This window comes from Eubalaena glacialis, chromosome 8 (genome assembly GCF_028564815.1).
Source record: "Eubalaena glacialis isolate mEubGla1 chromosome 8, mEubGla1.1.hap2.+ XY, whole genome shotgun sequence".
Classification (NCBI taxonomy): domain Eukaryota; kingdom Metazoa; phylum Chordata; class Mammalia; order Artiodactyla; family Balaenidae; genus Eubalaena; species Eubalaena glacialis.
In genome coordinates, this window is record NC_083723.1 from 56,074,387 (window position 1) to 56,088,890 (window position 14,504).

Consider the following 14,504-nt stretch of genomic DNA (forward strand, 5'->3'; position numbering starts at 1 on the left):
TGATATTGAGCATATTTTCATGTAAGATTTGCAAACATTTAAAAATCTGAAAATGCCAAATACAGACAGAAGTGGAGAGCCCTGGAAATTCTTATGTGCTGCTGGTGGGGTTTGAAATTGGCACAATGACTTAGGTATTTGTTCTCTATATGTCACCTTTTTTTGTTCCTCAACTCCTCTATTACACTGTCTTCTTTGAAGTTAAATAGATATTCTCTAGTGTAGCATTTTAATTTCCTGGTCATTTCTTTTAATATATTTTTGACTTATTTTCTTGCCTGTTGTCCAGTGGATTATAATTAGCATCTTAACTTTTAACAATCTAGTTCAGACATGAGCCACATTTTAACAGTATCCAAAAACTTTGTTTTGCTATTATATAGCTCCAGTCCCAATCCCCTACTTCATGCTGCTACTGTTATACAAACTACATCTTTATACACTGATTTATGGTTATTGTTTTATGCAGTTGTCTTTTAAATCTGAGAGAAGAATAAGAGTTACAAACAAAAAATACAATTCTACTATCAATTATATTTATTTATGTAGTTACTTTTACTGATGCTCATTATTTCTTCATGTGAATTCATGTGCTTCTTTGCATCTCATAATTTTATGTAGCAAACTGGGCATTTTAAGCAATATAATATGACAATTCTGGAAATCAGATTTTTACCACTCCCTAGGGTTTGTCATTGTTGTTTTGTTTGCTTGTTGATTCTTCTGAACTAATTGTATAAAGACTGTATTCTATGTTGAGTGTGGGACTGAAGTCTTCGTTTGCTTAATTCAGTGGTTGGTCAGTTAATAATCAGACAGAGATTTCCTTAAATGCCTGGAACCAACAGTCCCCAGCCTTTTATAAGGGGCCCTGCCCATGTGTGTTGGACACACTTTCAATACTGGGTCAGAGATCTGACAGCTCTTCCTTGGCAGCTCTTCCTTGGCCTTTACTTCTGGTTTGAGCAGAGCCTCAAAGTCAGCTTGAGATGAGACTTTAGGGCCTTTCAGTCTTTCCTGACTGTGGTGTGAACACAGCCCTGAGAATGCACACAGCCCTATCAGACACATGCCCTTCTAGATTCTTAGGAGTCTGATAGGGCTTGTCACAACGCTTATGCACATCTCATTCCCCAGTTTTTTCTGGAAGTTTTCAGTTAGTTTGTTGTTTTCTCTACTGTTGTCCACCACTTCAGGTAGCCATAAGTTAACCAATTACCTTTAATTTTTTTCAACAAGTGCTTCTGAGGAAAAGGCTTTTCACTCTAAGTCCAGCCAAATAAAGACAACTTTGTAACTGGGGACTTGTACTGAAGGACCAGACAGGCCAAATAATGAAAATTTTCTGGGAATGAGGCTTTGAAGAAGCTTCAACCCCATTCTGCCCTGTCTGGAGACTGCTAAATTATTGGTTTTCACTGGGAATAAGACTACTGGGGAACTGGAAAGGGTGAATTAAAACACCACAAAGATCACTGTTCTCATGAAGATTTAGCCAGTTTTCTTTTGAATACATGCTTCCTGAGATGTTACAAGCTTTTGGTTAATTTCCTGGGTTTTTAAAATAATTAATTCTAATTCTGCGAAAAATGCCATTGGTAATTAGATAGGGATTGCACTGAATCTGTAGATTGCTTTGGGTAGTGTAGCCATTTTCACAATATTGATTCTTCCAATCCAAGAACATGGCAAATCTCTCCATCTGTTTGTATTGTCTTTGATTTCTTTCATCAGTATCTTTAGTTTTCTGAGTACAGGTCATTTTCCTCTTTAGGTAGGTTTATTCCTAGGTATTTTATTCTTTTTGTTGCAATGGTAAATGGAACTGTTTCCTTAATTTCTCTTTCTGATTTTTCATTGTAAGTGTATAGGAATGCAAGAGATTTCTGTGCATTAATTTTGTATCCTGCAACTTTACCAAATTCACTGATGAGCTCTACTAGTTTTGTGGTGGCATCTTTACGATTTTCTATGTACAATATCATGTCATCTGCAAACAGTGACAGTTTTACTTCTTCTTTTACAATTTGGATTCCTTTTATTTCTTTTTCTTCTCTGCCATGACTAGGACTTCCAAAACTATGCTGAATAAGAGTGGTGAGAGTGGACATCCTTGTCTTGTTCCTGATCTTACAGGAAATGCTTTCAGTTTTTCACCATTGAGAATGATGCTTGCTACAGGTTTGTCACATGTGACCTTTATTATGTTGAGGTAGGTTCCCTCTATGCCCACTTTCTGGAGAGCTTTTGTCATAAATAGGTGTTGAATTTTGTCAAAAGCCTTTTCTGCATCTACTGAGATGATCATATGGTTTTTATTCTTCAATTTGTTAATATGGTGTATCACACTGTTTGATTTACGTATATTGAACAATCCTTGCATACCTGGGATAAATCCCACTTGATCATGATGTATGATCCTTTTAATATGTTGTTGGATTCTGTTTGCTAGTATTTTGTTGAGGATTTTTGCATCTGTATTCATCAGTGATAGTGGTCTGTAATTTTCTTTTTTTCCTATCAAATTACCAACGGCATTTTTCACAAAACTAGAACAAAAAAATTTTACAATTTGTATGGAAACACAAAAGACTCCGAATAGCCAAAGCAATCTTAAGAAAGAAAAATGGAGCTGGAGGAATCAGGCTCCCTGACTTCAGGCTATACTGCAAAGCTACAGTCATCAAGACACTATGGTTGATGGCACAAAAGAAGAAATATAAATCAATGGAACAGGATAGAAAGCCCAGAATAAATCCACGCACCTATGGTAACCTAATCTATGACAAAAGAGGGAAGGATATACAATGCAGAAAAGACAATCTCTTCAATAAGTGGTGCTGGGAAAACTGGCCAGCTACATGTAAAAGAATGAAATTAGAACACTCCCCAACACCATACACAAAAATAAACTCAAAATGGATTAAAGACCTAAATGTAAGGCCAGACACTATAAAGCTCCTAGAGGAAAACATAGGCAGAACACCCTTTGACATAAATCACAGCAAGATCTTTTTTGACCCACCGCCTAGAGTAATGAAAATAAAAACAAAAATAAATGGGACCTAATTAAACTTAAAAGCTTTTGCACAGCAAAGGGAACCATAAACAAGAGGAAAAGATAATCCTCAGAATGCAAGAAAATATTTGCAAATGAAGCAACTGACAAGGGATTAATCTCCAAAATATACAAACAGTTCATGCAGCTCAGTATAAAAAAAAACAAACAACCCAATTAAAAAATGGGCAGAAGACCTAAATAGACATTTCTCCAAAGAAGACATACAGATGGCCAACAAACACATGAAAAGATGCTCAACATCACTAATTATTAGAGAAATACAAATCAAAACTACAATGAGATATCACCTCACACCAGTCAGAATGGCCATCACCAAAAAATCTACAAACAATAAATGCTGGAGAGGGTGTGGAGAAAAGGGGACCCTCTTGCACTGTTGGTGGGAATGTAAATTGGTACAGCCACTATGGAGAACAGTATGGAGGTTCCTTAAAAAACTAAAAATAGAACTACCATATGACCCAACAATCCCACTCCTGGGCATATACCCGGAGAAAACAATAATTCAAAAGATACATGGCACCCCAATGTTCACTGCAGCAATATTTACAATAGCCAGGATATGGAAGCAACCTAAATATCCATCAGCAGAGGAATGGATAAAGATGTGGTACATAGATACAATGGAATATTACTCAGCCATAAAAAGGAACAAAATTGGGTCATGTGTAGAGACGTGGATGGACCTAGAGACTGTCATACAGAGTGAATTAAGTCAGAAAAACAAATATCACATATTAATGCATATATGTGGAATCTAGAAAAATGGTATAGATGAACTATTTGCAAAGCAGAAATAGAGACACAGACATAGAGAACAAACATATGGATACCAAGGGGGGAAGGAAGGTGGGAGGGATTGGGAGATTGGGATTGACATATATACACTACTATTTATAAAATAGATAACTAATGAGAACAGACTGTATAGCACAGGGAACTCTACTCAGTGCTCTGTGGTGACCTAAACGGGAAGGAAATCCGAGGAAGAGGGGATACACATACATGTGTGGCCGATTCACTTTGCTATAGAGCAGAAACTAACACAACATTGTAAAGCAACTATACTCCAATAAAAGATTTTTAAAAATTAATTCTGATAAATTTTGCCACTTTTGTCACTGATTTCATGGAGTGAAGAATTTTCAGAGGTTTAAATTTTTATTTTTGCTGATGTCATTGTGGCAAAATGACTTTGGAATTCTACCTTGCATTACTCTCTGAAATTTATTGTTTCTATCCTAGGAGCTTACCATTTTACCCTTAGTTATGTCATAGTTCAAGAGTGTTCACAGCAGCACTGATCAAAAGAGCAAAAACCTGGAAACAACTATACTGTCCAACAGAAGAATGAATAAACAAATTATGATGTACAAGGAAAACAAATAAATCACAGCTATGTAAATAGGATAAATCCTCATAACATGATTTTAAGTTGGGGGAGAGAAATCTGAGGAATAACACACTCAATAAGATTCCATTTTTTATAAAGATCTACAACATATGGTTAACACTATTAAAGGGAAAGGAATAATTTAAAAAATACAACAGATTAATAATTACTCCTGGGTCAAAAGATAGGAATGAGATAAGTACTGAAAGAACTTTAATAGTGTTAGCACAGTACTATTTCTTTAGTTGGATGAAGGGCTCACATCCAACCATATTATTATGATTTGTAAGTTATTAATGTAACTCCTTATTTTTTTGTCTGTATTAAATGTTTTAGAGTAATAAAAAGGAAAGAATCTAGACTATTTAAAAAAGATAGCTTTAACCCCTTTTTTCTTACATATTTGTGCTACCTCTACAAGAAATTCCTTATAAAGTATTGAAAGAGAAGAGAGGATTGTGACACTTACAGGCTTTGCCATTTATTAAACTGTGTGCAGGATCGTAAAAAGTTACTTGATGTCTCTGAGCTGCTATCCTATTGGTGGTACTTACTTTTGGTGGACGTTGTGAGAATAATGACAAATTACATGTAAACTGCCCAACCTATAGTACATACTTAATGAATGGCAGGTATTATTAGCAACATGATATCACAATATCCATTCAAACAGTAAAGAAATCCATACATTTTCAGATAATCAGGTGGGAACTTTCTTGACAAAAATTTCCAGACAACTAAAGCAATTTTTACTTTTTTATGAAATTACAGCATTGCCAAAATAGCATCAAAGGGCATTCTTACAGTAAAACTTGCTAACTGTTGAATCATTTTTTTCCCAGATATATTGAGGCATAACTGACAAATAAAAATTATATACTTTAAGGGTGTACAACATGATATTTGGCACCATTTTTTGAACGAAATAGTGAATATTTATAACTTGAAAAATGCTCATCTTTTAAAGATATTTCTATTTCTAGACATACTTCCTAAATGACCTTTAGAACAATAAAACCATTTTGAGATAACTATTCTTCCAATTATAGTTTCCAATACAACAAACATGTCAGCATTTCCAGAATATTTATGTTCCCTAGTTCTAGATTCTGAGAAATAGCCAACTTGGGTATTTGTAGGTTTGAGAAATTTCCACTTGCATGGGTTTTTAAAAATATCTTATTAAAAACCTGGAAAACTTGGAAGTCCCCATAATTTCCACTGAACTCCACTGAGCATGTCCATGCTGTGCAAAAAATACACCCACTTACTGCTGTAGTTTGCTGCACACGCTCAGTTTAAGTATCAACATGAGACCCACTCCCTGTGCCTGGATTATACCTCTAATTCCTTTAGCCCATTAGTATCTGCAGGTGAAGAAAGGACAGAACCTGTCAAAAGTTAGGGGAACAATCATGATCAAGCTCAATATCAAGGAAAAAGTCCAGGTAATGAAATTTGCCTTTGGCATTTTCCTTGTTTGGGTGCCCTTCTTATCTCCTAGGTCCCCATCCCCTACGAGTTTGGTGACCTCCCTCCAGCTATCTCGAACCTCTCAGTTCAGCACCCCATCCAGGCCCACCCTATTTGAAATAAAGCTCTTAATTCTTCTCTAATTTCCAAGCAAAATGAGTGCAGACTCACAAAATGCAGTCTTTCAATATGTCAATGTTGTTTCAAGTTATAGATTTACTGGGAGAAAGAGGTAGAACATGTGAGAACTGAATGTAGATGCAGAAAATGATCAACAAAACACTAAAGTTTTCTTTGTTCACATCTCTTATCAGAGGATAACTTACCAGTGTCCTCAAATAAGCTTTCCTATTTTCTTCCTAGATCTGAATGAAGTGACTCCACAGCCATGAGTGTTAATGCTCCTGGCCAGCAGGTGTACCTGCCCAGTCATACTGGAGTCTGGAACAGGTAGACACTGAGTAACATTTTTGGTTAGCTAGAGGTCCCTGAACATGGCTACCTACTGCAATTCTTGGCTATCTACAGTGGTATTCCCATAGGCCTCATCAAATTATTAGCAACAAAAGGATTCAGTCTCTGGGTCTGTCAGCACTAGTCCGTTTGTTATGGTCCTGCCTGTCTTGGACTTTTACTTTGGGCTAACAATCAGAAAGATAAACCAGCTACACTGCCTGGAATATTCAGCAAAGGAAGGTGAAATCAGTTGTGGAATATCTACTATTGGGTATGTCATGGTGTATATAACTGATAACCAGATCCACTTCTCATTTGCAAATAGCTCAGAATGTCAAAACCAGGTACAACCTTCAACATTATCAATTCTACCCTACTGATTTTGTGGAACGAGATACTGAGGCCTAGAGATATTAAGTGATTTACCACAAGTGACACAGCATTTAAGTGGCAGAGCCTGGATCAACGTTTCTTGATTTTTATGCTGGCTCTTTTTCCCTATTCTTCTCTCTTTTAATCATACTTGCTGATTTCTCAACCAAGGGGAGGAAAAGCATTTGTATGAATCCTTGATCTTAACATAAACAGCCAATGCTAGTTAGTACAGCTGGTGGTCAGCATGTCCATACTATATATTGTTGACACTCTGTTTGTAGTTGGCTATTTTAAATGACTACCTCCTAAAAAATATAATTAGGTTTTTGTTCAACACTCTTCACACATACATTTGGCAATTCTGTACTCTGTGAGGTTAACAGCAATGACGATTTTGAGTGTAATATGTGGGCATTCTACTTGAGAAGGTTTCAGAATTATTGATTAAACTTCAACAAAATCAACACAATTAGAAACTGTGAAATGCTAACAATCATTTTTGTTTTTTATTAAGTGGGTCTGTGCCAGCATAGTCTTTTAAAAATTATAATATTGTGGCCTGGCTGTTGTCTGTCATTTGAATTATTTTGAAAATTAGACTCTCAAATACTTCTTTAAAAATGTCAATTGATTCTAGTGTTACAAGTGACATATTCAAACAGGAAGAATTATTCCTCAAGTGCTACTGGGAGAGAGCCAAAACCTCTCCATAAGGCTGATTCCTTTCTTCTTTTCAATAGCTCGTTATCAAAGGTAAAGACTGAGTATTAAGCACCACATTAATGGCCTAAGAAATCTCCTGAGATGAGCAATTAATATCCTAATGCTGATCATGTCAACTTAACATGAGGCGCATATATATATATATATATATATACATATATTTTTTTAAATATAGCCCACCTTATCATAATGCTATTTCTGTAGGTTTTGACTTAAAGAGTTAGAGCAAAGACTTCTGGGGCAGACAATGCATTGTAAAGTGCACATTCCTACCCTGCATTTTTAATCACAAGTGAAATAGTCAGGTGTAAATGAATAAAAATTCATTAGGCATAAAGAAAAATAATCCTAATTAGATTTTATTTTAGATGAACAAAACTCACAGTGCCTATATTGTTGGTCACAATATATTTCCCCTAAGCCCCACAATTGCTAAAAATACCAAATCAATCACTGCCCAGATTTCATTATGAAGTGTGTGAACCATTGCATTAAAAAGCTATGTTAGCACCAACAAAGTTTATTGGGGCAACTGCATTCAAGATGCACATGGTATACCTTTAAATAGCACTGTTAAAATACCAAATAAAATGTCAACGTCTGTCAGGTCTCTGGCTTTTATAAATTGTTTAGACTGGGAAACGTTGGGGTTTGGACATTGTTCTTTTCACATGGTGTAGAAAAGAAGAGACCGTAGAAAGAAAAGAACAATAAAGCGTAGTTCATTTCTGAAGTTCTTTCATGGAAAAACATACTCTGGATCATTACCCTTCTAGTCAACAATTTCCTTCCTCCTCCCAATCCTTCCCATCTGATATTTACCTTTCTCCCCACCCCCACCCCCTTCTCTCTGGGTGGTATTCTGAGCTTATACACAGTACTCAGTAATCATATGTTTTATGTCGCTTCGAAAGAGAATCCCAGGAGGGCATGACTGGTATGTATATACTGGGTATTTTTAACCTGGACCATAGCTTTACTCACCATTTCTATGCTCTTAAAAATACACCAGAGTGCCCTAACCGCAGAGTTTCCCCAAGGAGAGGAAGGCCCTGGGAGCACGATCAGCTACTACCTACCTACACACTAGTTATTATCACACCTTAGTGGCCATCTCTTTGCCCTCTTCCCTCCGCCCCTTTCCTTTTATTACCACACCACACTCCCCACAATTCCCAAACAACAACATCTCTGTTTCAGCGTCTCCTCTGGATTTCCCACACTTAATGCAATCCAGACCTCACCTTCAGCTCTCCTGAGGCCACTTTGGAAGCCAGCTCGATGACACAGCCAACAGCCATGCGTGCAGCACCGGACGAGTGCAGCTCATTCCAAATGGTGTCACTGTCCACCTGAGCAAACAGTGAGCGGAGCCCGCAGAAGAGAGAGGGAGAGAAAGAGGAGAAGGAGTAGATGAAAGAGGGAGGGGGGAGGAAGGTTCAGGAGAGGGGAGAGAGAGAGAAAGCAAATTTGTGAGGAAGGGCTGGCACAGTAACAGCCTATGTACAATAACATTAGTCTTCCGTCTTGGCCAGCTGAAAAGGCCTTCTGCACACGGCTTTGCTTATACTTTTTCTCTACACTGACTTCTCCAATGGAAACACATTCCTGCCATGCCTCACTGCCATTCCCTGTTTAGATTTCTCATTACAAACAGCATTACATAGGCCAGATCTGGCGTAGCTACAGGCTTGCTAGAAACCAGGCCCCAGTAGTAGATAGAGTAAAAGCTAAGAGCACTTAGCTATACATAAAAATCGGATTTGCAAGTGCTAGAGGGGGAAAATTCAAATACCTTTCTGGCTGCAGGTTTACGGGGAGCCAAAAACAATTATTAGGCAGGTAGCAGTAGCAGTCAGTGAGGAGGAAGGAGCAACCGCAGTTCAGGTTCTCCAACTAAATGGAGGGAGTGTGTGGTCCTCACACTTAAAATATTCTCAACCCTCAACTGCAAGGAGAGATTTCACTTTCAAAGTAGAAGCTTAACATTTAGTACAGTTTGGCAGCTAGTCTTAGTGCAAACTAGTATTATTAAAATTAGATAGGCCATTAAAATATATGGCTGCTCCTATACTAGAGAACATTATTATCAAAACAAAGCATGAACCAATATTTTGGATTTACCTTTATCAAATGCTGTTTACTCTTTTTTGTGGACGCATTAAGAGAACATTTACAACAAGGACAAGAAAAGTGCAATAGTAGTGGTTTATAACTGTCATATATGTTACATATTTTTAATGTATAAATATGTCATAATATAAAAAAATAACAGTATCAAGCTGTAGAAGTCTCTTATTTTAGGACACAGTTGGAGCACTGGGAAATGCAATAAAAAAATTTGTGACTGTGCAAATATCAAGACTTCTCAAATGGCTCAAAGAAGGGAACTCTGACACAAAACACAGAATTTTTTTAAAAAGAAGAACTAAATTGAAGAGGCCTAATGACAGGGAACAAACACAATAAATAATTAATTCATTCACAATGCACTAAGCAGTTTCCTAAGTATTTTCACATGCTTTTTCTCATGACAGCCTTAACAACTTAAATTCTGTTAAGAACAATGAGTAAATACATAATAAATGAGAACACTAAATAAATAAATAAAATATTAAGATTCTCTCAACAACAGCAAAGTGGTAAAGAGAGAAGATTCTGGAATTGAACTGTCCAGGTGAAATTATGACTTCACCACTAAAAGGTGAATGACAATGGGCAATCAATTAATTAGCAACTCTGTGCTTTCTCTTACCAATGAAATAGCAGCTTTTTAAAGTGCCATCTGCATATGAGGTTGGGGAGGATTAAATGAGTACGTGATATGCAACTGTTAGCTACTACTATTTCAGCTAGTACACTCATTTTTGTAATGCCTAACACATAGCTGAGGCCTAATAAGTGGTTATTGAACGAACATACTGTGGCTTAGAGAGGCTACCCAGCAGGTCTGAGGACCCTCACACAGAGCTCTGCCCCTGACAACACATGCCTTTCTACCATACTCCTGAAATAACACTTACTTTCTAAGAACATTCAGCCCATGTCATAGTCAACACCATCATGGTCAACACTATCAACTAAAAAGTAAAGGAATCATCAAATGAACCCTAGAACCTAATCATTTACCCTCTAAATTGAGAGTTTTATTTTTTTACTAAACCACTGTAAGTAAGTAGTTATTTGAGCTTCATGAGGATACAGCCTTCAGGAAAATGGTTGTTCAAGCTAGAAAATAAAAAACATTTACATTGTGTTGGATACTTTTAAACCAATTTTCAACCATTACATAGCTACAGGTGCCATAGAAAGTCCTCATTCTTCAGATTTAAAATTATTGGGGTGCAAGCAAACATAAAACAAATCAATAAACCCCAAAAGAAAACTAGAAGCTGGTTCTTTGAGAAGAAAAACAAAATTGATAAACCTTTAGACAGACTCATCAAGAAAAGAAGGGAGAGAACTCAAATCAATAAAATTAGAAATGAAAACAGAGAAGTTACAACTGACATCACAGAAATACAAAGCATCATAAGGCACTATTACAAACAACTATACACCAATAAAATGGACAACCTAGAAGAAATGCACAAATTCTTAGAAAGGTACAACCTTCCAAGACTGAACCAGGAAGAAATAGACAATATGAAAAGACCAATCACGAGTACTGAAATTGAAACTATGATTTTAAAACGTCCAACAAACAGAAGTCCAGGACCAGATGACTTCACAGGAGAATTCTATCAAACATTTAGAGAAGAGTTAACACCTATCCTCCTGACACTCTTCCAAAAAAATTGCAGAGGAAAGAACACTGCCAACCTCATTCTATGAGGCCACCATCACCTGGATACCAAAACCATACAAAGATATCATAAAAAAAAACTACAGGCCAATATCACTGATGAACATAGATGTAAAAATCCTCAACAAATTACTAGCAAACAGAATCCAACAACACGTTAAAAGGATAATAAACCACGATCAAGTGAGATTTATCGCAGGGATGCAAAGATTCTTCCATATATGCAAATCAATCAATGTGATACACATTAACAAACTGAAGAATAAAAACAATATGGTCATCTCAACAGATGCAAAAAAAGCTTTTGACAAAATTCAACACCCATTTATGATAAAAACTCTCCAGAAAGTGGGATTAGAGGGAACCTACCTCAATATAATAAAGGCCATATACGACAAACCCACAGCAAATAACATTCTCAATAGTGAAAAACTGAAAGCATTTCCTCTAAGACCAGGAATAAGACAAGGATGTCCACTCTCACCACTATTATTCAACATAGATATGGAAGTCCTAGCTATGGCACAGAGAAGAAGAAGAAATAAAAGGAATCCAAATTGGAAAAGAAGAAGTAAAACTGTCACTGTTTGCAGATGACATGATACTATACATAGAAAATCCTAAAGATGTTACCAGAAAACTACTAGAGCTCGTCTATGAATCTGGTAAAGTTGCAGGATACAAAATTAATACACAAAAATCTCTTGCATTCCTACACACTAACAATGAAAGATCAGAAAGAGAAAACAAGGAAACAATCCCAGTTACCATTACATCAAAGAGAATAAAATACCTAGGAATAAACCTATCTAAAGAGAAAGAAGACCTGTACTCAGTAAACTATAAGACACTGATGAAAGAAATAAAAGATGACACAGACAGATGGAAAGATATACCATATTCTTGGATTGGAAGAATCAATATTGTCAAAATGACTAAACTACTCAAAGCAATCTACAGATTCAATGTAATCCCTATCAAATTACCAATGGCATTTTCCCCAGAATTGGAACAAAAAATTTTACAATTTGTATGGAAACACAAAAGACCCTGAATAGCTAAAGCAATCTTGAGAAAGAAAAATGGAGCTGGAGGCATCAGGCTCCCTGACTTCAGGCTATACTACAAAGCTATGGTCATCAAAACTGTTTGGTACTGGCACAAAACAGAAATATAGATCAGTGGAACAGGATAGAAAGCCAGAGGTAAACCCACACACCTATGGTCACCTAATCTATGACAAAGGAGGCAAGAATATACAATGGAGAAAAGACAATCTCTTCAGTAAGTGGTGCTGGGAAAACTGGACAGTGACATGTAAAAGAATGAAATCAGAACACTCCCTAACACCATATACAAAAGTAAACTCAAAATGGATTAATGACCTAAATGTAAGGCCAGACACTATAATAGTCCTAGAGGAAAACATAGGCAGAACAGTGTTTCACATAAATTTCAGCAAGATCTTTTTTGATCCACCCCCAGAAGTAATGAAAATAAAAATAAACAAATGGGATCTAAAAACTTAAAAACTTTTGCACAGCAAAGTAAACCATAAACAAAACAAAAAGATAGTCCTCAGAATGGAAGAAAATATTTGCAAATGAAGTGACGGACAAGGGATTAATCTCCAAAATATACAAACAGCTCATGCAGCTCAATATCAAAAAAAAAAAAATGACAAACAACCCAATCAAAAAATGGGTGTAAGGTCTAAATAGACATTTCTCCAAAGAAGACAGACAGATGGCCAAGAGGCAAATAAAATGATGCTCAACATCACTAATTATTAGAGAAATGCAAATCAAAACTGCAGTGAGGTATCACCTCACACCGGTCAGAAAAAGAAATAAAAGGAATCCAAATTGGAGAAAAAGAAGTAAAGCTGTCACTGTTTGCAGATGACATGATACTATACATAGAGAATCCTAAAGATGCTACCAGAAAACTACTAGAGCTAATCAATGAATATGGTAAAGTAGAAGGATACAAAATTCATGCACAGAAATCTCTTGCATTCCTACATACTAATGATGAAAAATCTGAAAGAGAAATTAAGGAAAGACTCCCATTTACCACTGCAACAAAAAGAATAAAATACCTAGGAATAAACCTACCTAAGGAGACAAAAGACCTGTATGCAGAAAACTATAAGACACTGATGAAAGAAATTAAGGATGATACAAACAGATGGAGAGATATACCATGTTTTTGGATCGGAAGAATCAACACTGTGAAAATGACTATACTACCCAAAGCAATCTACAGATTCAGTGTATTCCCTATCAAACTACCAATGGCATTTTTCACAGAACTAGAAGAAAAAATTTCACAATTTGTATGGAAACACAAAAGACCCCAAATAGCCAAAGCAATCTTGAGAAAGAAAAACGGAGCTAGAGGAATCAGGCTCCCGGACTTCAGACGATACTACAAAGCTACAGTAATCAAGACAGTATGGTACTGGCACAAAAACAGAAATATAGATCAATGGAACAGAATAGAAATAAACCCAGAGATAAACCCACACACATATGGTCACCTTATCTTTGATAAAGGAGGCAAGAATATACAATGGAGAAAAGACAGCCTCTTCAATAAGTGGTGCTGGGAAAACTGGACAGCTACATGTAAAAGAATGAAATTAGGACACTCCCTAACACCATACACTAAAAAAACCTCAAAATGAATTAAAGACCTAAATGTAAGGCCAGACACCATAAAACTCTTAGAGGAAAACACAGGCAGAACACTTAGCAAGAAGATCCTTTTTGACCCACTCCTAGAGAAACTGAAATGAAAACAAAAATAAACAAATGGGACCTAATGAAACTTAAAAGCTTTTGCACAGCAAAGGAAAACATAAAGAAGATGAAAGAAACCCCTCAGAATGGGAGAAAATATTTGCAAATGAAGCAACTGACAAGGGATTAATCTCCAAAATTAACAAGCAGCTCATGCAGCTGAATATCAAAAAAAACCAAACAACCCAATCCAAAAATGGGCAGAAGACCTAAACAGACATTTCTCCAAAGAAGATATACTGATTGCCAAAAAACACATGAAAGGATGCTCAACATCACTAATCATTAGAGAAATGGAAATCAAAACCACAATTAGGTATCACTTCACACCAGTCAGAATGACCATCATCAAAAATCTACAAACAATAAATGCTGGAGAGGGTGTGGAGAAAA

At 36.3% G+C, this 14,504-nt stretch overlaps 1 protein-coding gene across 1 annotated transcript in view; it reads right to left on the bottom strand.

Moving 5' to 3' along the window:
* HDAC9 (histone deacetylase 9) overlaps nucleotides 1–14,504 on the bottom strand; it is a 1,013,429-nt gene that overhangs the window by 245,905 nt on the left and 753,020 nt on the right. Inside the window, exon 18 of the mRNA XM_061198513.1 lies at nucleotides 8,747–8,854. Coding sequence (XP_061054496.1) covers nucleotides 8,747–8,854 — 108 coding nt within the window. The remainder of the gene's footprint in view (nucleotides 1–8,746; nucleotides 8,855–14,504) is intronic.